This window comes from Leucopleurus acutus, assembly GCF_964270905.1.
Source record: "Leucopleurus acutus genome assembly, chromosome: 1".
Taxonomy (NCBI): domain Eukaryota; kingdom Metazoa; phylum Chordata; class Mammalia; order Artiodactyla; family Delphinidae; genus Leucopleurus; species Leucopleurus acutus.
In genome coordinates this window covers 166,864,924-166,890,093 of record NC_139142.1, presented here as the reverse complement: position 1 = coordinate 166,890,093, position 25,170 = coordinate 166,864,924, and the positions used below count along the sequence as shown (strand labels likewise).

General features: G+C 41.7%; 1 protein-coding gene across 1 annotated transcript in view; it reads left to right on the top strand.

Annotated features, from left to right (window-relative positions):
* The first annotated feature begins 877 nt into the window (after nt 1–877).
* The window catches only part of CRTC3 (CREB regulated transcription coactivator 3), a 99,850-nt gene continuing 75,557 nt past the window's right edge, over nt 878–25,170 (top strand). Inside the window, exons 1-2 of the mRNA XM_082839621.1 lie at nt 878–1,143; nt 8,650–8,748. Coding sequence (XP_082695747.1) covers nt 1,012–1,143; nt 8,650–8,748 — 231 coding nt within the window. The 5' untranslated portion in view covers nt 878–1,011. The remainder of the gene's footprint in view (nt 1,144–8,649; nt 8,749–25,170) is intronic.

The window sequence follows — 25,170 nt, the reverse complement described above, 5'->3', positions numbered from 1 at the left end:
TACATTTAATCTTGATAGTGGAGGGAGTAGGTGTCGCTAACATCATTTTCTGCACTCTTCTGCGTGTCCCTAATAGTTCCTAATTTACAAAACGCAGACACACTCTTAGAGCCGTCCAGGACATCTTTACACACAGCCACATCTATACGGAGAGGAGCTCCTGGGCTGCAGGAGAGGGAGAAAACCGTTGAGGCTGAGAAGCTAGTTATAAACGGGGAGTTGACGTCTGACGAGCTGGAGTCTGCAGAGCCCACGGATGCTCAGAAAGAGCCTGGAAAAAGGGCCGGGGCCGAGGAGCGAGGAGGGTGCCCACGGCTCAAGTTCGGGCAACTCGGGAGATGGTTTTAGAAACTGAGATCCAGATTTAGTAACTTTTTTCTTGGGTGGGCCTGAGCGGACTGTCAACGACACAAATCGAGGGAGGAAGCGGGCTGGGAGGCGGAGGACGGAGGGCAGACGTTAGGCCCCAGAGTGTGGGAACTGAGGGAGAGGATTGCTCAAGCGTAGGTCGCCCCGTTTTCACCCCCTGAAGGAAATCAGCATAACTGGAGGGAAGCCGGGCGAGAAGGATGTTAAAACTGTTCTAAAGTTGTAACGTAAATCCAAAGGCCAGGACGTCCCTACGAGGGAGCGTTTTGGAAAAATGGTACCCTAGCTGCTCCCTCACGTCGGATGCGTTTTGCTCTGCTGACGGGGTTTCCTCAGTGTCTGCGTGGCGGGTCGCGAGCCCGGCTCGGGACGCCGGGGAAAGCCCTCCGGTGGCTGGCGCCGAGCCGGGTCGGGGCCGGGCGGCGGGCGGGCCGCGCCGAGGGCGGGGCCGGGCGCGCGGGGGCGGACCTCGGCGCGCTCCCGGCCGCTCGCTGGCTGTGGGGCCGCGGCGGCTCCTCTGCCGGGTCGCGCCGGAGGACGGGCTTCGGGCGGCGGCCGGGGCGGCCTGCGGACGGACGGGTGGGCCGAGGCGCAGGGCCCGCGCCCGCCGTCTCCCCCTCCTGCCTGCGCCGGGCCCGCGCCATGGCCGCCTCGCCGGGCTCGGGCAGCGCCAACCCGCGGAAGTTCAGTGAGAAGATCGCGCTGCACACGCAGCGGCAGGCCGAGGAGACGCGGGCCTTCGAGCAGCTCATGACCGACCTCACCCTGTCGCGGGTGAGGGCCCGGGCCGGTGCGGGCGGGCGGCCACGGCCGCGGGCGGGCCTCGCGCGGCGGGTGAGAGGTCGCGGGGCCGAGGCGATGGCGGGGCCGGGCGGGGTCGCGCCCGCGGAGTGGAACCCGGGAGCGGGGCCGGCGCGGCCGCGGCCTCGGCGCTTGCCTGCCTTCCGACACCCGCTGGAGGTTTGCTGTCGCCGCGGAGGTGGGAGGGTCGCGGGGCAGTGTGTACGGGGAGATGGGAAGGGGCCGAGCCCGGGAAGGCGGGCCGCCGAGTGAGGGCGGCCTAAGGGGGAGGGTGACCGGGAGCGCGGGGAGGAAATCACAAACAGCTCGGAGGCGGGCGGTGCGGCTTCTCACTGCTCCGAACATCCACCACCCGCGAGTCCTCCCGGACTGCTCGGCGTGGAGGGCCCGAGGCACCCACCCGCTCCTTCGGGAGAGCTCCGCGCACCAGTGAATCCAGGGTCGGCCCCGGGCTGGTTTGGGGTCTGTCTGGGTATCGAGATGTGATTCCATGTCGAGTGTGGGACTTCGCTACTCTTCCTCCATGGAGGTGCTGTATCGGTCCGGTTTACTGACTTCAGCCCCGATGGTTCATGAGAACTGGGAAGGTGTACCGCGTTGCTGGTGACGGAGGAGGGTCCAGGAGGAATAAGGCGCCAGCCTGGACAAACACTCGGCGAGGTTAGGTAACTGTCGAGGGAGGCAGTGGAGGATGGAGAGCCAACAGGAGTGTCCGCGCAGAACTGCAGAGAACGAGGGTCAGCATGAGCGGGGCAGGCAGGCCTTGAGGATCCTGAATGCTGACCTTGAAGGACCATCAGGAGGATGGGGGAGGATGTACAGAAGCGGGGGCGGGGTTGTGGGCATCCTGAAGGAGAATTGAGAGCCGAGTCGCAAACTGGTGGTCCCTGGCTCGCTGAGCTGCAGACGCGATATTTTTTGGCCATTGGTGCTTGGGAAAACTTCTGGAATCTGTCGCCAGAATTGGGAGATTTTTCATAGAAATCAAAGTTGGAGATTTTAATGTACAGTCAAAATTTCGTTCTTTCTCTCTATTTTAAATATATATATTTATATACATTTAAAATTGGGAGACCCGATAACACTCATCCTGATTTCCCATGTGACAGCTAGCTGGCTGGAGCTGGGTGATGGCTGCCCCCTCAAATGGAGCATGTATTCTCTGGTTGGCCACAGTTCACCCCACAGCCTGTCATGTCCCCCACTCCTGAGGCTAGGTGTCACTTGCCATTTATCATATTTTTGATGGTGTTTTCTTTTAGCGAGGTTAAGGAGAAAGTGAAATATCTCTTGTACTTACACTTCTATCATGATGAGAAGAAATATATATAGATAGTGCTAAACCCTGTAGCTCAGATTCTCTTGAGTTTAGCAAGCCTGACCAACTCTGCCCCATATGATAACTCAATTCAGCCACCACTTTTCTCTATTCTAATTGCTATAAAATTATGATGTCATTTTGTCCTTCACCTTGTACAGGGCATTATTTACATGTTAATTCTGCCTGTGTTCTTTTCTACTCTCTACCAATTGCAAGTAAAATAATAAATACTGCTTGGCTCCACTGTGTTCATACACACAAAGGCAAACGATAACACTGAATTTGCCTAGTAATCTTTGCTTGTTTAAAATTTTAAGGGTAACTTTCATAATGAAATTATAAAACTGAAACACTTCTTGTAGAGAACTCGTAGATCCCCAAGCAATTGTTCCAAGGGTCCAAAGATCTCAGATGGAGAAGAATCTATCCAGTTCATTATTGATAACCAGATGGCAGACATACTGATTTTCCATTACTGGCCCATGGTGGGCATGCTTATAAATGGAACAGACATCGCTAATCAATCTAGGTACTCTTTCCTTTCTGAGTCTGTTGGGCTTCGACTTTTTCTCCATATAATCAGAGTCAGCCCTTCAGAGTTGGAGTTAAATCCTATTTGTTTAGTTGGTGGGATAGATTAGATTATGGAGAATTTTTCACTCTAGCTTTAGGGGTGCAGCCTTACCTGGAAGCAATGGAAATTTTTTGAGAAGAGAATGCTAGGAGGATCAGTTCAATGGTGGTACCTGGGATGATAAGGAGAGGGAAAAAAATGGAGGCAGATATGCCTGGAAAGAGGCTGGTCCTTTGTTCATTCATTAATTTGTTGGTACTTGAGTCCCCAGTGGGGGTGTAGGGGTGGGGGGAGGTGAAGACGTGGTACCTTGCTTCAAAGATCGTATTAATTTGTTTAGCAAATACTTTTTGAGTCTCTAGTGCGTGCTGGGGGTTCGGATGGACACTGGGGATATAGTAGTGTCTCGTCATAGATTTTAGGGTTTAATGGGGAAGACATTCATTTGACAAGTCAGGACACATTTTGATGAATAGTACGAAAGGGGAACAGTTGGGAGTGTATGGTAGGGAATCCTCACCTATTCTAGTGGCGTAAAGGGTTAGTAGGAGTGGGGAAGGCATGTGAGGGTATATGCTCGTGTGTTGAGGGAGGGGAGAGTGTTTTAGGCACAGGGGACAGAGGTTCAGCAAGGGGATGAGGAGGGTAATTTGAGATGAGGCATTCATGGGGATTTGGGACTTGATCCTAAGGACAATGGAAAGTCATTGAAGGGGTTGAACCAGGGGAGATTTGCATTTTGAAAGAATGCCTCTAGCTCCAGAACGTAGGATAGATCAGAGGAAGAGGTAGCAGGGAAATGCTTTGGAGTCTAGGAGATGTGATGGTGGTGGCATTGGCAAGGGTGGTAGCCACAGGGAGGCAGAGAGGTGAACAGATTGATACTTAGGAAGTAGAAAGGACCAGACTTGGTGAATGGATGAGGGAGGTGAGGGAGAGGGAGGACTCAAGGATGATCCCCAGCTTTCGGACTTGAGCCATTCCAGGGTATCCTCTGCTAAGAGAGGGAGCGCTGGCAGGAGCAAGGCGGGAGCTGACTCAGTGTCAGGAGATGCTGAGTTTGAGGTGCCTGTGAGGCATTTAAGTAGAGATGGGCCAGCAGATAGTTGTATATGTGGTCCTGGAGCTCAGGAGAGAAGTCTAGGCTAGTGGGAATCTTTGGTGTGTAGCAGCAGGAGTAGATTCTGCTGCCTAGGAAGAATTTCTAGAAAAGATCTTAGAAATTGGTGGCCTAAATTCTAATTTGGCCCTCTGATTTTTTTTTTTCTTCAATTAGGGCCAACAGTGAATATTGTGATTTTACATTAAAATCTGGACTCTGGCTTCTTTTGAAAAAAGAGATCATCTAACAACACTTCCCTACATTTCCGCATGGCAGCGATTGCCTGGAGTTGAATAGCTGCTGCCCCCCTTAGACAGGGCACAGTGTGTCCTTCAGTTTGCCACAGTCCCCGTCACTCCCTATGGTTTCCTCACAGTGATTCTAGGCTGCTTCGCTTACTTATCTTCCATACCTGGCACCCATAGGCTTTTGAGTTTGTAACCCCTGCTATACACAGAGTGAAACATGGAAAGGGCCTAGGAGAAGCCCAAGGAGCTCCACCATTTAAAGGGGAGGTAGAGGAGGAGGAGCCAGCAAAGAAGACTGAAGAGCAACCAGAGAGGTAGGAGGAGAGCCAGGAGGATTATGGTTAAGAGGAGGGGATGTGGACCAGCAGCCGAACCCCGTGCTGCTGACTTGGTCTGATGTGATAAGGACTTGTTCTTTGGTCCAGTCATGTGGAGGTCGTTGGTAACCTTGGTGGGAGCCACCACGTCCACAGTGTGCTGGGTGGAAGGGAGGTTGTGAGGCACTGAGGCCTTGAATGGAGGAAGTGGGACAGGGTTGGGAACTTGTTCAAGAAGTTTGGCTTTAAAGGACAACTGGTAGTGTGGAGAAACCACACGATCAATAATAGCACATCAACCTGGAGTGTTAATTTTGCTGGAATATTTGGGAAAAACTATTACTTTTATATTAAAACAAACAATAGATATGTTATGGCATAGTGAGGCCTCAGAGAGGAATAGAGGAGACTAGAAAGATTAGATTTGGGCTGAATATGGAGCGTTCTCTCTTTGCCAGCCACTGTGCTGATCACTTTACGTTCATTATCTCATGTAGTTCTCACAGTAACCCTGTGGACTGTGTATCTGGAGCGATCCTCATTTTGCGGGAGAGCAAACAGACTTGAGACATAAGGTTGCGTGGCTGGTAAGAGGCAGAGCTGGGGTTTGATTATGGTTGTCTCACTGAATGTCTATATGCTGAACTGCTTTTTCTCCCCCATTAGGATATCTAATTGTACCAGCGGCATTTGTTGAAAACGGTTTTCTTTCTCCATTGAATTGCTCTGACACTTTTGTCAAAAATCAACTGGCCATGTATACATCGGTCTATTTTTGGACTCTCTCCTGTTCTATTGATCTGTTCATCTCTCTTTTGAACAACAGCACATTGCCTGGATTACGATAGCTTTATAGTCAGTCTTGAAACAAGGTAACTTAAGTCTTCCACCTTTACCGTTCTTAAAAATTGCTTTGGCTACTCAAGGTCATTTGCACATCTACAGATTTTAGAATTATCAATTTCTGTGAAAAGGGCTGCTGGGATTGTGCTGACTACTACAACACTTCTTCAAAAAGGAATTAGTGAGACTTAGATCTCATTTCATATAGACATTGGAGAAAATTCCACTAAAAGTGTGTGACTATAGGCTAAAAGTTGCTAACTCAAGGTACTGGGTGAGGCAGGTCAGGAAAATGAGTGGAGGGGCGCGGAATGAGATGGTAAATGGTAGCTGATCTTGGGCCATAGTGGAGGAGTAACAGGGTACAGTGAGGACACGGGCAAACTGGAGAACCCAAGCCCTGTCTAAGGGGGCAGGCATTTCTCAGCTCCACGCACTGTTGCCATGAAGAATATGGGTTCAGTGTCATTAGATCTTTCAATCAAGACAAGATGGAAATCCAGATGTTTGTGGCTTCTTGCAATTTAAAAATTTAAAACATTGAGTGGGTCAGTAGCATGTGGGTCAGACAGAACTCTGTAGGCTAACCATGTCCTGTCGCCTGCCAGTCCATGACCTCTGCCTCAGGCTAATCAGCCTTTTGTCCTCATTTTCCTCATCAGTAAGCATGACGGTATTGAAGACAGTCTCTAAGGTTCTTTCTAGCTCAATGGCTCTAAATTTCAAAAGAGAAAAGTGTCAGAATTACTCAAGGGTTTAGGAGGTAGTTGAGGTTATCAACAATAATGATAATATTTTGAGCAGTTGTCCAGACCTGTACACTTTACACACCACTGTCATGTCTGTTCTCTGTTTTAATCCTTCCACCGTCTTTGTGAAGTAGGCAGCAGAATAATCTGTGCAACCACATGGGAGCTCCGGTTTACAAAGTCAGGTCTTCCTGTTCCAAATCCAGTGCTCTTTTTACTGTAGCACAACCGTCTCTGAAGACTCCAGAAATGGGCAGTTTGGTAGGGACAGCAGATATGGACGACCGCTAAGAGAGCCTCAAGCTCAGTTGAAGGCAAATCTCTAGCTAGATTTAGAACTTAGCTTGGTTGAAGTGTCAAGGCTTTTGGGTAAGAGTTGAAGCCTTTGTGAGAACTCCCTGCAGGTAGGGAACTTTGGCACGTATTCATCTTAGTAAGCTGGCGTCTGGCACAGTACCTGACACACAGTTAAACGTTTTTATGTAAGTGACTAAGTGGATGGATTGATGCAAGAAGGAATCAAAGCCTTTAGATCAAGGGGGCTGAGAATTTTGTCGAGAGACTTTCAAGGATAGAGAGTCAAATGCTTCTGGTTGAGAATGTCAAGATCAAAAGCTGAGACTTTATAACTTAGCTGATAGATGGGAAAAGCTCATCATGGCTTCCTTCTCATATTTGGCTCTCAGATCTGGGTTTTGATTAATAGAGTTTTACTGTGCAGTATGTTTGAGAAATCAAGTACAGTGGGTATAAGGAAGTTAAGGCTGCCAAAGGGTTTTATATGCCTTTAAAACTTCCAAACAGATACAAGTCCTTATCTTTGGAGATGCATATTGAAATATGGAATGCTAGGATGCCTGGATTTCTTTCAGGGGAGTGCAGTGGGTGATGGAGGAGGTAAAGATGAATCAAGATTGGATGTAAGTTGATCATTGTTGGAGCTGGAAGATGAAGAGATGGGGTTTCATTTTACTTGTCTCTATTTTGTACGTATTTGAAAATTTTCATAATAAATGTAAAAACAAAAAATCAGAGCGCTTCATAGGTGCAGCGATGCTTTTGGTCAATCAAACTTCACTTTTCTCTGAGCTTGTGAATAGTATGATCATTGAGGGAGAAATGGAACAAAGGAAAGGTACATGGCAGAAATAAGAATGTGGGTTTTGAGTTAGCCATAGCTCAGCCTCCTCTAGCTGTGTGACCTTGGGCAGGTGTCTGAACTTCCCTGAGTCTGGGTCTCCATGTTCGTAAAAGCAGGATCATGTGGTCTCCCTTGGTGATTGCTGAGAGGGTTAGGGATAAAGTGGGCAGAGCGTCTGAGGACAGCATCTGGCTCATCTTAGGGGCTCATATCTGGTAGTTTTTATTATTATTAGACAAAGACAGAGAGTAATGAAAGGGTAAAAACCTGCCTCGGAGTTCCTATCTACCCTTTCTTCCCTACATGAATTACAAGTGCCAAGGGTTACATAACCACAGAGGTAATTTATTATTTTAGAAGCAGAACTCTTAAAGACCAAATTGGACCACTCTGGGGTTTACAAGAACTGTAACCAGTTTACTGCCTTTTGAAAAATGAAGCAAGGAAGAACTTACAGAAGAAAAGCATATTAAAACAGTGGGATACCATTTTATACCTGTTCAGTTGACCTCCTTCTTTTCCCCAATTAATGATAATTTCCAGTGTTAGTGAGTTTTTGGTCAAACTGTTTTCTCATATATACATTGGTATACCCTCTGGGAAAACATTTTGGCAGTGTGTATGGAGAGCCATCAAAAGGCCCAAACCCAGAGACTTAGTAATCACTCTTTGCAGTGTGTTCTAAGGAAATAATTCAGAAGAAGAAATGTCATATAGCCATTAAAAATGCTTATGTAATATCATAGAAAAGAGTTATGATGTAAGCATGCAAGATTGTACCTATGTTGTGGTCACCACTGTGTAGTTATTACACATAAATGTAAAAGGAGACTGGAAAAGAGCATGGAGAAGGGAAGATAGTCAGTGTGTTAGAGTCATGGACAGTGGCTTAGTTTTTTTTAAGAAATTCTTTTGTTGCTGTGCCTCCACACACATACACTCAAAGACCATGCAAGAGTACCTCACTGTCATGGCTGAGACATTTAGCACAGGGGTAAATTCTTTCCAAAAATAGACTAATCAAAACCCAGAAAGCACTGGAAACCTGAAGGTTTTAAATAGAGAAGAAACTGAAGCCAGGACTTTCACTCTTGAACCATTTCGCTACACAACACCATACTTTGATGCTTCTTTCAGATCTTTGCTGTCATCTCTCAACAACTTTCAAATGTCTTTGTTCCCAGGTTCAATTTCAGAAGCTTCAGCAACTGCGCCTTACACAGTACCATGGAGGATCCTTACCCAATGTGAGCCAGCTGCGGAGCAGTGCCTCCGAGTTTCAGGTACCTGAGATACTTACTTTCTTTGAGCTGAGTGGAGTGTAAAAAGAGAAGCAAAAATTTTCCTTGAAAAGATTAGATCTTGGCTTCCCTGGTGGCGCAGTGGTCGGGAGTCCGCCTGCCAGTGCAGGGGACATGGGTTCGAGCCCTGGTCCGGGAGGATCCCACATGCCACGGAGCAGCTGAGTCCATGCGCCACAGCTGCTGAGCCTGCGCTGTGGATCCCACGAGCCACGACTACTGAAGCCCGCGTGCTTAGAGCCTGTGCTCCGCGGCAAGAGAGGCCAGCACCATGAGGGGCCTGTGCACTCGCCACAACTAGAGAAAAGCCTGCATGTAGCAACGAAGACCCAATGCAGCCAAAAATAAAAGAAAAAAAGAGATTAGATCTTGAAGATAAACTGGGCTTAGATACAGTTCAGTGTTCTTCTGGGAAGTCCATTGTTATTCTTTTTCCTAGTTACTGCAGCATAAGATAGTGTTATTTCATAAATGGTCTAAGGCAGCACTGTCCATTGGAAATATAATGTGAGTCACATATGTCATTTAAACATTTCTAGTAGCCACATTAAAGAAAAAGAAACCAGTATAATTAATTTTAATATTTAAATGATTTAAATAATTATTTGACCCAATCTATCCAAAATATTATTGTTTAAACGTAGAATCAATATTAAAAAACATTAGTGAGATATTTCACATTCTTTTTTTTCTTTTTTTTAAATTAAGTCTTTGAAATCTGGTGTGTATTTTGCACTTAAAGCACATCTTAATTTGTACCAGCCATGTTTCACTACCTTCATGTGGCTAGTTTCTACCATGCTGGACAGGACAAATCTACAGCATAGATAAGTGGTCTGTACTGCACTTATTTTTAAATTAAAAAAAATTTTTTTTTTGGCTGTGTTGGGTCTTCGTTGCTGCGCGTGGGCTTTCTCTAGCTGCGGTGAGCAGGGGCTACTCTTTGTCGAGGTGCGTGGTCTTCTCATTGCAGCAGCTTCTCTTGTTGTGGAGCACAGGCTCTAGATGCATGACCTTCAGTAGTTGCAGTATGTGGGCTCAGTAGTTGTGGTACATGGGCTCAGTAGTTGTGGCTTGCAGGCTCTAGAGCACAGGGTCAGTAGTTGTGGCACACGGGCTTAGTTGCTCCGTGGCATGTGGGATCTTCCCAGACCAGGGATCAAACCCCTGTCCCCTACATTGGCAGGCGGATCCTTAACCATTGCACCACCAGGGAAGTCCCTATATTGCATTTAGATTAGTGCAGTGTCATAGGGTGCTTTAATCATTCATATTAGTGAAGAGCCTTGTTCAAAACAATGTGGAATTGGTGATTTAGACAGTGGTATATGGTACTGTTTTTAAGATCTGAATTAGATTTAGATATCCTAGTCTTTGAATAATTAGGAGGCTGACAGTCTAATTATACAATTTAAGATTCAGTGTTAAATTTCTTTGTTGTGAAATCTGGTTCACTTGTTTGATGATGTCCCGTAAAGCAGAAATATTATTTAAATGGATACTTCCATTTGGGAGTGCTAATAGGAACTCTTAAATGTAATGTGATTAGAAAAAGTACTATATGAACATATTTGTACCTTAGTACACTGGAATCTTGTCTTTAATGAGTTTGAAATCTCACTATAATACTGCCTATATTAGAAACCTACCTCTATAGATCAAACTATCTTACATGTTGGCCATTGGGTCATTCAGTATCCAAATAAAGTAGATCTCTGCTTTATGCTGGATTTCATGCTTCAGAAGATAGAACTTTGTCAAGATATGCTGTGTTTGAAATCCCGATTTTGTGGTACTTTCCTGTCAACTTTAGAGGAATATAGAATGTATTGTAGTGTCCTTTTCCTTGTGTATTGGGGGATGGGATGAAGTGACAGACCCAGGGCTTCCCGGGATTCTTTCTCTGAGTAATTTTTAAACTTTGAAACAATCACAAACTTACAGAAAAGTTGGATGTACAGTAAAAATAACTGTATTTTTACCCTTGAGAATAAGTTGCTGACCTAATGCCCTATCAACCCAAAATACTTCACCGTGTATTTCCTACAAGCAAGGCCGTTGTTCTACATAACCTGAATAGAACCATCAAAATCAGGAAATTAACAGTGATGCATTATTACCATTTGATCCTGAGACCCCATTCAGGTTTCACCAGATGTCCCATTACTGTCCTGTACAGCAAAAGGATCCAGTTCAGAGCACACACATTGTCTTTAGTCTCCTTCAGTCTAGAACAATTTTTCAGTCTTTTATTTTTGACATTAAAGAAATTATTTTTGACTTTTGTGACCTTGCCACTTCTGAAGATCACAGGCCAGTTCTTTTTTAGAATATCTCTCTGTTGGGGTTTGTCTGATGTTTCTTCATGATTGGATTCAGATTACACATCTTTGGCAGGAATAGCCAAAGGTGGTTCTGTTATTGTATCCCATTAAGTGGGTGATTTTTCATTTTCATGATGTTCACTTTTCTCACGTAGTTAAGGTGGTGTCTGTCAGTCTTCTCCACTCTGAAGTTACTCTTCTCCTTTGTAATTAATAGGTATTTTGTGAGGAGATACTTTATCCTGATTCTCATCAAACTTTCAATTTATACATTTATTTATTTATTTCTATATTTGTGGTTTTGTGATTTCTTATTTTTTTCCATGGTTTATAATCTATAACTATTATTGTTATTTTGATCCTCACATTATCCCTGATTAGGCCAATAGGAGCTCCTTCCCAGGATTCTTGTCAAACAGAAAAAAAGGGAATCCCAGAAGCATAAATTTTTTTTAAGCAAACATTTTTGAAGTGTAATTTATATGTAATACAATTGACCTTCTTTAGATTTACAGGTTATGTTGTATAATTACCACCACAATCAAGATACAGAACAGTTTCATCATCCCCCAGAAGTTCCCTTAATATCCCTTTGTAATCTATTCCCATCCCCTACCTCCAGCCTCTGGAACCACTGATATGTAGTTTTGCCTTTTCCAATGTATCCTATAAACAGAATCAGAAGTAGAGTTCTTCTTTCACTTAGCAATTGCATTTGAGACTCATCCATGTTGTGGCATGTATGAGTTTCCTAGAGCTGCCATAACAAAGTACCACAAACTGGGTGGTGTACATTTTGAACAGCAGAAATTTATTCTCTCACAGTTCTGAGGCTGGAATTGTGAAATCAAGGTGTCCGTAGGGCCATGCTCTCTGGGGACTCTAGGGAAGAATCCTTCCTCGTCTCTTCCTAGCTTCTCTTGGTTGCCTCCAGTCCTTGGTGTCCCTTGGCTTGTAGCTCCATCATTCTGCTCTCTGCCTCCATTCCATATGACCTTCTTCCCTGTTTGTGTCCAAATCTCCCTCTTCCTTCTCTTATAAAGACACCAGTCATTGGATTTAGGGCCCACCCTAATCCAGTATGACCTCATCTTAACTTGTTTACATCTGCAAAGATTCTCTTCCCAAATAAAGTCACATTCATGGGTACTTGGGGTTAGGACTTGAACAAATCTTTTTTGGGGAACATGATTCAACCCACTACGTTGCAGTTATCAGTAGTTGACTCTTTTTATTGCTGAGTAGTATTCCATTGTATGGAGGTACTATAATTGGTTTATCCATTCATCACTTGATGAGCATTTGGATTGTTTCCACCTTTTGACAATTGTGAGTAAAGATATTCACATTCAGTTTTTGTGTAAACACCTAGTAGTGGAACTGCTGGATCAAATGTAAGTGTATATTTAACTTTGTAAGAGACTGCCAAACTGTTTTACAAAGTGGCTATACCATTTCACATTCCAGCAATGTTCCAGTGACTCTGCATTCTCTCCAGCCCTTGGTATTTCATTTCTTTTTTTTAAAATTGTGGTTAAAAAAACACAACATAAAATTTATCATCTTAACCATTTTTTTGACTTTTTATTTTATTTTATTTTTTTCACAAACACACACTGTATTTTATTTTTATAAGAGATAAATAAACTGACACCAAGCATTGTAAATGGATGACCACAACAAAAACAACGATTGCAATCACCAAACACGAAACACACTCATACTATGTCATAATATTGACATTCAGTCCAGCAATCCTCCACTGTAACAGCGCCTTTACTTTGCAGTGAAAATTGATTTGTATATTTTTTGCCTCTGAGTCCTTGTGGGATTATTTTTTTTTTATTCAAACAGAAAGTCACAAATATTATAATCATCCTCATCAGTCCACTCAGTCCCATGTAATTAATTTTCTTTTTCATCTTGATCTTTTGTTAGCACTTTTATGAATTCATCAGTTTTCCATTAGAGTTCTGAAAATGCTTATTCATTCAGTTTAGCAATATAGTCAGTTACCAGAAACCTGTACTTGTCAGAGTCTTTTCCATGAATTCCTTGAAGATGAAACCCTTTTATAGAAACATTTTTGTGAAAGCTTCAGAGTACACCCAGAACTGTCTGTAAATGACAAAAGACTTAAAAATGACCATGGTTAAAGATTTGGTGAAAGTTCATAATAATGCAATTGACAAGGAAATTTAGTTATTTCTGAGATATACATTTTAAAGTAATAACTAGAATTATGACTTATAACATTATACCAGAACATATAAGATTTTTAGAAATTTCATGTAATGTCTGAAACATTTACATTAACATATTTCCATATAAATAACGCAAAGAAAGTTTAGCATTAGTTGTTTTTTTTGTTTGTTTTTTTATACTGCAGGTTCTTATTAGTCATCAATTTTATACACATCAGTGTATACATGTCAATCCCAATCGCCCAATTCAGCACATCACCATCCCCACCCCACCGCGGTTTTCCCCCCTTGGTGTGCATACGTTTGTTCTCTACATCTGTGTCTCAACTTCTGCCCTGCAAACCAGTTCATCTGTACCATTTTTCTAGGTTCCACATACATGCGTTAATATACGATATTTGTTTTTCTCTTTCTGACTTACTTACTCCGTATGACAGTCTCTAGATCCATCCACATCTCAACAAATGACTCAATTTCGTTCCTTTTTATGGCTGAGTAATATTCCATTGTGTATATGTACCACAACTTCTTTTTTCATTCATCTGTCGATGGGCATCTAGGTTGCTTCCATGACCTGGCTATTGTAAATAGTGCTGCAATGAACATTGGGGTGCATGTGTCTTTTTGAATTATGGTTTTCTCTGGGTATATGCCCAGTAGTGGGATTGCTGGGTCATATGGTAATTCTATTTTTAGTTTTTTAAGGAACCTCCATACTGTTCTCCATAGTGGCTGTATCAATTTACATTCCCACCAACAGTGCAAGAGGGTTCCCTTTTCTCCACACCCTCTCCAGCATTTGTTGCTTGTAGATTTTCTGATGATGCCCATTCTAACTGGTGTGAGGTGATACCTCATTGTAGTTTTGATTTGAATTTCTCTAATAATTAGCGATGTTGAGCGTCTTTTCATGTGTTTGTTGGCAATCTGTATATCTTCTTTGGAGAAATGTCTATTTAGGTCTTCTGCCCATTTTGGGATTGGGTTGTTTGTTTCTTTAATATTGAGCTACATGAGCTGTTTATATATTTTGGAGATTAATCCATTGTCCGTTGATTCATTTGTGAATATTTTCTCCCATTCTGAGGGTTGTCTTTTCGTCTTATTTATGGTTTCCTTTCCTGTGCAAAAGCTTTTAAGTTTCATTAGGCCCCATTTGTTTATTTTTGTTTTTATTTCCATTACTCTAGGAGGTGGATCAAAAAAGATCGTGCTGTGATTTATGTCAAAGAGTGTTCTTCCTATGTTTTCCTCTAAGAGTTTTAGAGTGTCTGGTCTTACATTTAGGTCTCTAATCCATTTTGAGTTTATTTTTGTGTATGGTGTTAGGGAGTGTTCTAATTTCATTCTTTTACATGTAGCTGTCCAGTTTTCCCAGCACCACCTATTGAAGAGACTGTCTTTTCTCCATTGTATATCTTTGCCTCCTTTGTCATAGATTAGTTGACCATAGGTGTGTGGGTTTATCTCTGGGCTTTCTATCTTGTTGCATTCATCTATGTTTCTGTTTTTGTGCCAGTACCATATTGTCTTGATTACTGTAGCTTTGTAGTATAGTCTGAAGTCAGGGAGTCTGATTCCTCCTGCTCTGTTTTTTTCCCTCAAGACTGCTTTGGCTATTGGGGGTCTTTTGGGTCTCCATACAAATTTTAAGATGATTTGTTCTAGTTCCGTAAAAAATGCCATTGGTAATTTGATAGGGATTGCATTGAATCTGTAGATTGCTTTGGGTAGTATAGTCATTTTCACAATATTGAGTCTTCCAATCCAAGAACATGGTATATCTCTCCATCTGTTGGTATCATCTTTAATTTCTTTCATCAGTGTCTTATAGTTTTCTGCATACAGGTCTTTTGTTTCCCTAGGTAGGTTTATTCCTAGGTATTTTATTCTTTTTGTTGCAGTGGTAAATGGGAATGTTTCCATAATTTCTCTTCAGATTTTTCATCATTAGTGTATAGGAATGCAAGAGATTTCTGTGCATTAATTTTGTATCCTGCAAATTTACCAAATTCATTGATTAGCTCTAGTAGTTTTCTGGTGGCATTTTTATGATTCTCTATGTATAGTATCATGTCATCTGTAAACAGTGACAGTTTGACATCTTCTTTTCCAATTTGTATTCCTTTTATTTCTTTTCCTTCTTTGATTGCTGTGGCTAGGACTTCCAAAACTGTGTTGAATAATAGTGGTGAGAGTGGACATCCTTGTGTCGTTCCTGATCTTAGAGGAAATGCTTTCAGTTTTTCACCATTGAGAATGATGTTTGCTGTGGGTTTGTCGTATATGGCCTTTATTAGGTTGAGGTAGGTTCCCTCTATGCCCACTTTCTGGAGAGTTTTTATCATAAATGGGTGTTGAATTTTGTCAAAAGCTTTTTCTGCATCTATTGAGATGATCATATGGGTTTTATTCTTCAATTTGTTAATATGGTGTATCACATTAATTGATTTGCATATATTGAAGAATCCTTGCATCCCTGGGATAAATCCCACTTGATCATGGTGTATGATCCTTTTAATGTTTTGCTGGATTCTATTTGCTAGTATTTTGTTGAGGATGTTTGCATCTATATTCATCAGTGATATTGGTCTGTAATTTTCTTTTTTTCTAGTATCTTTGTGTGGTTTTGGTATCAAGGTGATGGTGGCCTCATAGAATGAGTTTGGGAGTGTTCCTTCCTCTGCAATTTTTGGGAAGAGTTTGAGAAGGATGGGTGTTAGCTCTTCTCTAAATGTTTGATAGAATTCACCTGTGAAGCCATCTGGTCCTGTGCTTTTGTTTGTTGGAAGATTTTTAATCACAGTTTCAATTTCATTACTTGTGATTGGTCTGTCCATATTTTCTGTTTCTTCCTGGTTCAGTCTTGGAAGGTTATACCTTTCTAAGAATTTGTCCATTTCTTCCAGGTTGTCCATTTTGTTGGCATAGAGTTACTTGTGGTAGCCTCTTAGGATGCTTTGTATTTCTGTGGTATCTGTTGTAACTTCTCCTTTTTCATTTCTAATTTTATTGATTTTAGTCCTCTCCCTCTTTTTCTTGATGAGTCTGGCTAATGGTTTATCAATTTTGTCTATTTTCTCAAAGAACCAGCTTTTAGTTTTATTGATCTTTGCTGTTGTTTTCTTTGTTTCTATTTCATTTATTTCTGCTCTGATCTTTATGATTTCTTTCCTTCTGCTAACTTTGGGTTTTGTTTCTTCTTCTTTCTGTAGTTCCTTTAGGTGTAAGGTTAGATTGTTTACTTGAGATTTTTCTTGTTTCTTGAGGTAGGCTTGTAAACCTCCCTCTTAGAACTGCTTTTGCTGCATCCCATAGGTTTTGTTTTTATTTTATTTTATTTTATTTTTGCGGTACGCGGGCCTCTCACTGTTGTGGCCTCTCCCGTTGCGGAGCACAGGCTCTGGACACACAAGCTCAGTGGCCATGGCTCACGGGCCTAGCCACTCCGCGGCATGTGGGATCTTCCTGGACCGGGGCACGAACCCGTGTCCCCTGCATCGGCAGGTGGACTCTCAACCACTGCCCCACCAGGGAAGCCCGGAAGGCAGGTTCTTTACCACTGGACCACCAGGGAAGTCCCCTCCATAGATTTTTAGACTCAGCTTTTTGACTTCTACAAAAAGTCGTGTTGGGATTTTAAGTGGGATTTCACTGAATCAGGTTGGGGAGAACTGATGTTTTAATACTGAGTTTTCTAATCCATGAACATGGAACAGAAGCAGAGATTTTTGATTCAAGTTAAGTTGCTTATAATTAGTTATTTAAACACAGTCCACTTCCTTTTATGTTTATAGATCATTTTGGAGTTTACAGAATGTTTTCACAACTCTTATTCTACTTGATCCTTAATACATTAGTTGGTAAGCATAGCACTATATTAATATTGGTTAAAGACCAATTTTCTATCCTAATGGAGGATCTAAAAGTACATTCTTTTCACCTAACCCATTGGGCCCTTATTCAGAGAACACAAACTTACCAGATGAGTAAACCAAAGTAAGCTTTTCAGGCTAACTTCTGATAATCCTTAGCAACGGACAGGTCATTGGTCAGGGGTGGCTAAGGTTACAGCCCTCCTATTTCTAAGCAGGGCCTGGCCTGTGTACACTGAAGGCAGAGAGAGGAAGTGGCATTATCTTCTTCTCTGAGGGCTAGGGCTGTCTCTTCTGGTTAGGGGAGGGCCTGCCGTTCTCCAGTGCGTTGCAGCCTGCATAACAGCGAGGGCGCCTGTTGGCTGTGCAGCCTGATTGTCAGGCAGCTACAGAGAGAGGGACAGAGGGCATCTCTTTGTATAGTGCTATCTGGGTACAGTTGTAGCCTTTCACATCCTTCACATAACCTCCCTAGTTCTTTCAAATTATATCACTAAAAACTAATCACACTTTTTTACATTTCTGACTACTACATTTTTAAAAAATTGGGTCATCTTGTTTATAACTGAGAGTTTATAATTTAGGGAGCAGTCTGGCAGCCAAAGGGAGAAAGCCCTATTGCAAGCAGAAGGGCTTGGCCAGATGCAAAATGGTGATTTTTCTGAGACCCACCACCAATACAAGTGGGTATAGTGAGGCCCAGAGTTTGCATAGCAAGTATTGTTGGAGAAGCAGAACTTAAAAATCGAGTCTTTGACTCCTAGTTCAATTTTAGTGGCTTTCCTTTGCTGAATTTCCTTTAAAAGTTTTATAAGATTCTTTAAAAAATGACTGGCAGGGAATTCCCTGATGGTCCAGTGGTTAGGACTCCACGCTTTCACTGCCGAGGGTGCGGGTTCTGTCTCTGGTCAGGGAACTAAGATCCCGCAAGCTTCACAGTGCAGCCAAAAAAAAAAAAAAAAGATTGTCAAGGTACATTTGTTAAATTCAAACAAATGGAAAACAGAAGTAGCAATATTAACCTCAAAATACTGCTGCTAATAATAGCCAACATTTGTTGAGTATGAGCTATGTGTCAGACACTGCATTAAGCTCACTACATAGATTATTTAATTTTCACAAAAACCCATTCGGTATATGTATTTGGTAATTGTCATAGCATTATTTGAGTTGTATGTGATATAATAACATAGCAACAAATTGCAAAAAGCAAAAACTAGTAAAATTAGGAGAATGTGACAGCACAATTGTAGATTTTTAATTCACTATAACAGTTGAGTCAGTACCCAAAATATAGAGTGATATCATTAGCAAATGAGGATTACTATATACAAAATGATTTTTGATAAAAGTCCCTTTTATTTTCTACTCAATATAACATATGTAAAATCATATATCATTTCTTCAGCCTTCTGCCAGTGAAGCCCTGGTCCTTGAAATACTTTTTTATAATTTTTGTTGAAATACAGTTGATTTACAATGTTATGTTACTTTCAGGTATACAGCAAAGTGATTCATTTACCCATATATAAATATATATATATATATATATATATATATATATATATATATATATATTCTGTTTTTACATTCTCTTCCCTTATAGATTATTACAAGATATTGAGTATAGTTCCCTGTGCTCAAAAATTTATTCCTATAATTTTTTTCTCTAAAAAGGTAAGATAACCTTTTTTACATATTCATAGACAAATTTTAAAAACAACATTTTTTTTCCTGATTGTAAAAGTGATGCTTATTATAGAAAACAGGTAACATTCCTGTTCACATTTTGGCTGTTTTCTTTCAGTAGTTTTGTTTTGACTGTAAATATTTTTAACAAAATCAACATCATACTGCATGTATAGTTTTGTACCTTTTTGACGTCATGAACACTTTCTTATGTTTAAATGGTCTTCAGAAACATTATTTCTAGTGATTTATCATATTCTATCACATGGATGCACCACAATTTATTGAACTGCTCCCTTATTGTTGGACATTTGGGTTGTTTTCACTATTCATAGGATGTGTGTGTGTGTGTGTGTGTGTGTGTGTGTGTGTGTGTTATATGTATAAATCGATCATATACTAGGCCAAAGAATTTCTCAGTAAGTTAAAAAAATGTTCCACCGTGATAATCCCAAACTCCTCCAATTTCTGTAGTCGAAGTGCATCTCTCAGAGCTCCTCCAGGCCCTTGTCCTCCTCACTGTGGGCTATGGGGCCTGACAAGGGGGAAAGGGCAGCAGAAGCAGGTTTGGATGAAGGGTGGAGATCTGTGCACCCACCACACAGCACAGGGAACACTCTGAACTTCGAGGAACTGAATTCCAAGGTGGTGAGAAGCTTATGTAGTGAAACAAGAGAGGCTGATTCTCACTGAATATCCTTGCAGATTGTGCAGGGCAGAAAGATGAGATGACAGGGATCTGTCCATCTTGTACTTCTTTTTTTCTGAAGGAAGAGCTGAGGTTCCTGGATGCTACCTTGTCAGCTTGGAGTTAAATGACCGGCGGGCCTGCAGCCCATCCTCCTACTGAGCGTCCTCAGGCAAACCATGGAATTCTCTAAACCTCATCTGTGAATCATGATAATGACAGTCACTTGATGGGGTTGTTATGAGCATCTAGTGAATGCAGAATAAAATGCAGAAGAGCTTTGGAAACTGTCAAGTGTGAAACAACCATCAGTTATTAACACAAATAGTGCTCAGGAACAATTTTGAAGTCGGAAGTTTGTATTTATCACTTTCTACCTCTATTTTTCCTCTGCTCTTCCCATTCTCCCGACCCCACTGAAACCTGTGCTGTCCAGTATGGTAGTCACGAGCCAGATTTACATCTTTAATTAAGATGAAATAAAATTAGAGATTCAGTTTCTCACTCACGCTAGCCACACTTCAGGTCTCAGTAGGCGCCACGTGGTGGGTGGCTGCTCCTGCGGTTGGCCCTCTTTATGCTGTGCCCGAGTCCCCATTTCAGCCCTGGGTTAAGGCTTCACCTGGCCCTAAAAACCAGGTGCTTTCAGATGATCCTTCCCCTCCTTCCTTTCCTTCATCAGTCAGTGAGATTTTTGTGTCTTGGCTAAAGTGCTTGTTTGGATTACAAGAACAGTTTTCTGGGGGAATTCCCTGGCAGTCCAGTGGTTAGGACTCGATGCTTTCACTGCTGAGGGCCCGGGTTCAATCCCTGGTCTGGGAACTAAGATCCTACGAGCCACGCAGTGCGGCCAAAAAAAAAAAAAGAAAGAAAAGTATTCTGATTAAATTTCATATAAAAAATTTAAGGATGGACCTAGAGATTATCATATGAAGTGAAGTAAGTCAGACGGAGAAAGAAAAATACCATATGATATCACTTACATGTAGAATCGAAACTATGATACAAATGAACTATTTACAAAACAGAAACAGACTCACAGACTTAGAAAACAAACTTATGGTTACCAAAGGGGAGAGGGAGTGGGGAGGGATAAATTAGGAGTTTGGGATTAGCAGATACCAACTACTATATATAAAATACATAGGGACTTCCCTGGTGGCGCAGTGGTTAAGAATCCACCTGCCAATGCAGGGGACATGGGTTTGAGCCCTGGTCTGGGAAGGTCCCACATGCCTCGGAGCAACTAAGCCCGTGTACCACAACTCCTGAGCCTGTGCCCTAGAGCTTGTGAGCCACAACTACTGAGCCAACGTGCCACAACTAAGGAAGCCCGTGTGCCTAGAGCCCATGCTCCGCAGCAAGAGAAGCTGCTGCAACTAGAGAAAGCCCATGCGCAGCAACAAAGACCCAACGCAGCCAAAAATAAAAAGATAAATAAATAAATTTATTTTAAAAATAATAAATAAAATAGATAAACAACAAGGTCCTACTGTATAGCACAGGGAACTATATTCAGTATCCTGTAATAACCATAATGGAAAAGAATATGAAAAAAATATATATGTGCACATATGTATAACTGAATCACTTTGCTGTATACCAGAAACTAACACAACATTGTAAATCACTATATTTCAATAAAAAAAATAAAAAATTTTAGCTTCCACTTCACTACTCTGAAGCACATTTATCAATATTTCAAAAGAGGATGCCTGCAAAATCACATGTCTCCAGTTGGCAGAATTCCACACAATAAATGATGGAAGTTAATCTGAAAGGCTGTGAGGAAGGGCTTATCCTTAAATAACTGGATGCACACACACCACACACACACACAAACACACGTGTGTGTGCACACGCAGGTGGACATCTGAATCAGCATACTGACCCTGGGAGGGCTTTGTGTTCTCCTGTTCCTTACTTCATCTAAGAGAGGATTAGCTACTCTTTCACTTCTCATTAATTGATAGATAATCAAAAAATAAATTCAAAAATTTCTTGAGCACCTACTGTGGTGGCAGAAACATATTTCTGTATGAAGCAGAAGAAAGATGGAAATGAGTAAGTTGGCCCCTCCACAGAAGAAGATTGTGGCCCGGTTAGTCCTTGTTGAACACCCCTCAGCTGTGGTCCTGAAGTCTGGGCAGACTGCATTTGGCCACTGCCCCCATGGAAGTAGGGCTGCTCTGCCTTAAGCCAAGAGTGATCATCATGAAGAAAAAGAAATAAAAGGAATACAAATTGGAAAAGAAGAAGTCAAACTGTCACTTTTTGCAGATGACATGATACTATACATAGAGAATCCTAAAAATGCCACCAGAAAACTACTAGAGCTAATCAGTGAATTTGGTAAAGTTGCAGGATACAAAATTAATGCACAGAAATCTCTTGCATTCCTATGCACTAACAATGAAAGATCAGAAAGAGAAATTAAGGAAACACTCCCATTCACCACTGCAACAAAAAGAATAAAATACCTAGGAATAAACCTACCTAAGGAGGTAAAAGACCTGTACTCAGAAAACTATGAGGCACTGATGAAAGAAATTAAAGATGATACAAACAGTTGGAGCAATATACCATGTTCTTGGATTGGAAGAATCAATATTGTGAAAATAACTATACTACCCAAAGCAATCTACAGATTCAGTGCAATCACTATCAAATTACCAGTGGCATTTTTTACAGAACTAGAACAAAAATTCTTAAAGTTTGTATGGAGACACAAAAGACCCCAAATAGCCAAAGCAGTCTTGAGGGTAAAAAACAGAGCTGGAGGAATCAGACTCCCTGACTTCAGACTATACTACAAAGTTACAGTAATCAAGACAATATGATACTGGCATGAAAACACAGATATAGATCAATGGAATAGGATAGAAAGCCCAGAGATAAACCCACACACCTATGGTCAACTAATCTATGACAAAGGAGGCAAGGACATACAATGGAGAAAAGACAGTCTCTTCAATAAGTGGTGCTGGGAAAACTGGACAGCTACATGTAAAAGAATGAAATTAGAACACTCCCTAATACCATACACAAAAATAAACTCAAAATGGATTAGAGACCTAAATGTAAGACCAGACACTCTAAAACTCTTAGAGGAAAACATAGGAAGAACACTCTTTGACATAAATCACAGCAAGATCTTTTTTGACTCACCTCCTAGAGTAAGGGAAATTAAAACAAAAATAAACAAATGGGACCTAATGAAACTTAAAAGCTTTTGCAAAGCAAAGGAAACTACAATCAAGATGAAAAGACAACCCTCAGAATGGGAGAAAATATTTGCAAATGAATCAATGGACAAAGGATTAATCTCCAAAATATATAAACAGCTCATACAGCTCAATATTAAAAAAACAAGCAACCCAATCCCAAAATGGGCAGAAGACCTAAATAGACATTTCTCCAAAGAAGACATACAGATGGCCAAGAAGCACATGAAAAGCTGCTCAACATCACTAATTATTGGAGAAATGCAAATCAAAACTACAATGAGGTATCACCTCACACCAGTTAGCATGGGCATCATCAGAAAATCTACAAACAACAAATGCTGGAGAGGGTGTGGAGGGAAGGGAACCCTCTTGCACTGTTGGTGGGAATGTAAATTGATACAGCCACTATGGAGAACAGTATGGAGGTTCCTTAAAAAAACTAAAAATAGAATTACCATATGACCCAGCAATCCCACTCCTGGGCATATACCCAGAGAAAACCATAATTCAGAAAGACACATGCACCCCAATGTTCATTGCAGCACTATTTACAATAGCCAGGTCATGGAAGCAACCTAAATGCCCATCGATAGATGAACGGATAAAGAATATGTGATACATATACACAATGGAATATTACTCAGCCATAAAAATAGAATGAAATTGGGTCATTTGTTGAGATGTGGATGGATCTAGAGACTGTCATACAGAGTGAAGTAAGTCAGAAAGAGAAAAACAAATATCGTATATTAACGCATATATGTGGAACCTAGGAAAATGGTACAGATGAATCAGTTTGCAGGGGAGAAATGGACACACAGATGTAGAGAACAGACATATGGACACCAAGGAGGGAAAGTGGGGTGGTGGTGGTGATGGGGTGAATTGGGAGATTGGAATTGACCTATACACACTAATATGTATAAAATAGATAACTAATAAGAACCTGCTGTATAAAAAATAAATAAAATTCCAAAATTCCAGAAAAAAGAGTGATCCTGGAATCTCAGAGACCATCCCAAAATGGTTATGGCTTGGGTCACAGATGAAAGAGTCTCTGCAGAGACCTCAGAACAGCCTCTTGTGCCATCTATTGGTCTTCAGAAATTCCGTCTATCTCTACCTTCAGCTCCCTCCCAGCTCCTCATATTTCCTGACCATCTCTCCTCTAGTTCTCTCTCCTGGAATTTTGGCAGTGACTTGCAAGGTGAACTTGCCCTAAGCCTCTGCTTCCTCTGGGTACCACGCAGGAGGAGGCTGTGGTGTGATGAGGAGTATGGCTTGGGTGTCCGGCTGACCTAGGCTTGAGTCCTGGCTCTATCACTCTTTTGATCTGTGATCCTGGGCTTTCCCTCAACCTCTCTAAGCATTTTTTTGGTATATAAAATAGGGATAATAATAATTATCCATAAGATAAACTGAGATAATGGGAGGTATGGAAGCACTGACCAAGGGATTTGGGAGCTGGAGTGAGTTAAGAGAACTAGGGTGTAAAGATAACTGACTCCTTCCCAAGCCACTAACTAAATTCTGTTTATGTATGCTCCTTCATCAGAGTTTGTGGCATAGTCATCTGCTCAAAACTTAAAAGTGAGAGGGAATTTTGTTCCCAAGGTCATAAATCTTAGCCAGCCCTGCTCTTTGATACAGCATGGTCTCTGTCAGCCCCAAAACAATACCCTTTTATCCAAATACTATTAGGTAAAATGAGATAGGGCGTGACCTTGGGCTTCTGCGTGAGATGTAGAAGACCACATTTACTAGTTATTTTAGCGTGCGTTATTTCCAGGAAAGATTTTCACTGATTACTAATATCTATTTTATGTTATGGCTTAGTTTCTTTTTCAGCGAATGTTATTTTTCTGAATTTGTCCCTAAACTCTATTTAGGAGTCTGTACCTCCCAAACTATGTGCACTTTACAACTGTGATTTTTTTTTTTTTTTTTTTTACTATCATTCTCTGTGCTTGATTTGCTCCCTGGTTTACCTTTGGTTTTGACTTCCAATGAGATGTTCTTCTCTTCTGCCTAAGGAAACAGTGAGAAGCACAGAAAGTTAGGGGCTTACTTAATAGTTTTGGAATGTGCATCTGTCCCAAAATAGGAACTGTGACCAAGAATATGGTTGTCGTATTTTTAATACAGATTTGAGTAGTCCTTTTTTCCCCTTTTTATCTAACCATACGTGTTGAATAGAAAACTTAAGAGTGAACGAGTAAAGTAGACAACTCATGAATCTCTAGTCATCCAGAATAAAGGCCTTTGATATTATATAAGGGGCAAGGGCACATTGGCTCCACACACTGAATTAGGAACATCTGCATCCATGAGAACTTGAACAAGAGACCTGGAATATTGCCACTTTCATTCTGCCTTTCACGTGCTCCTAAGTGTTCA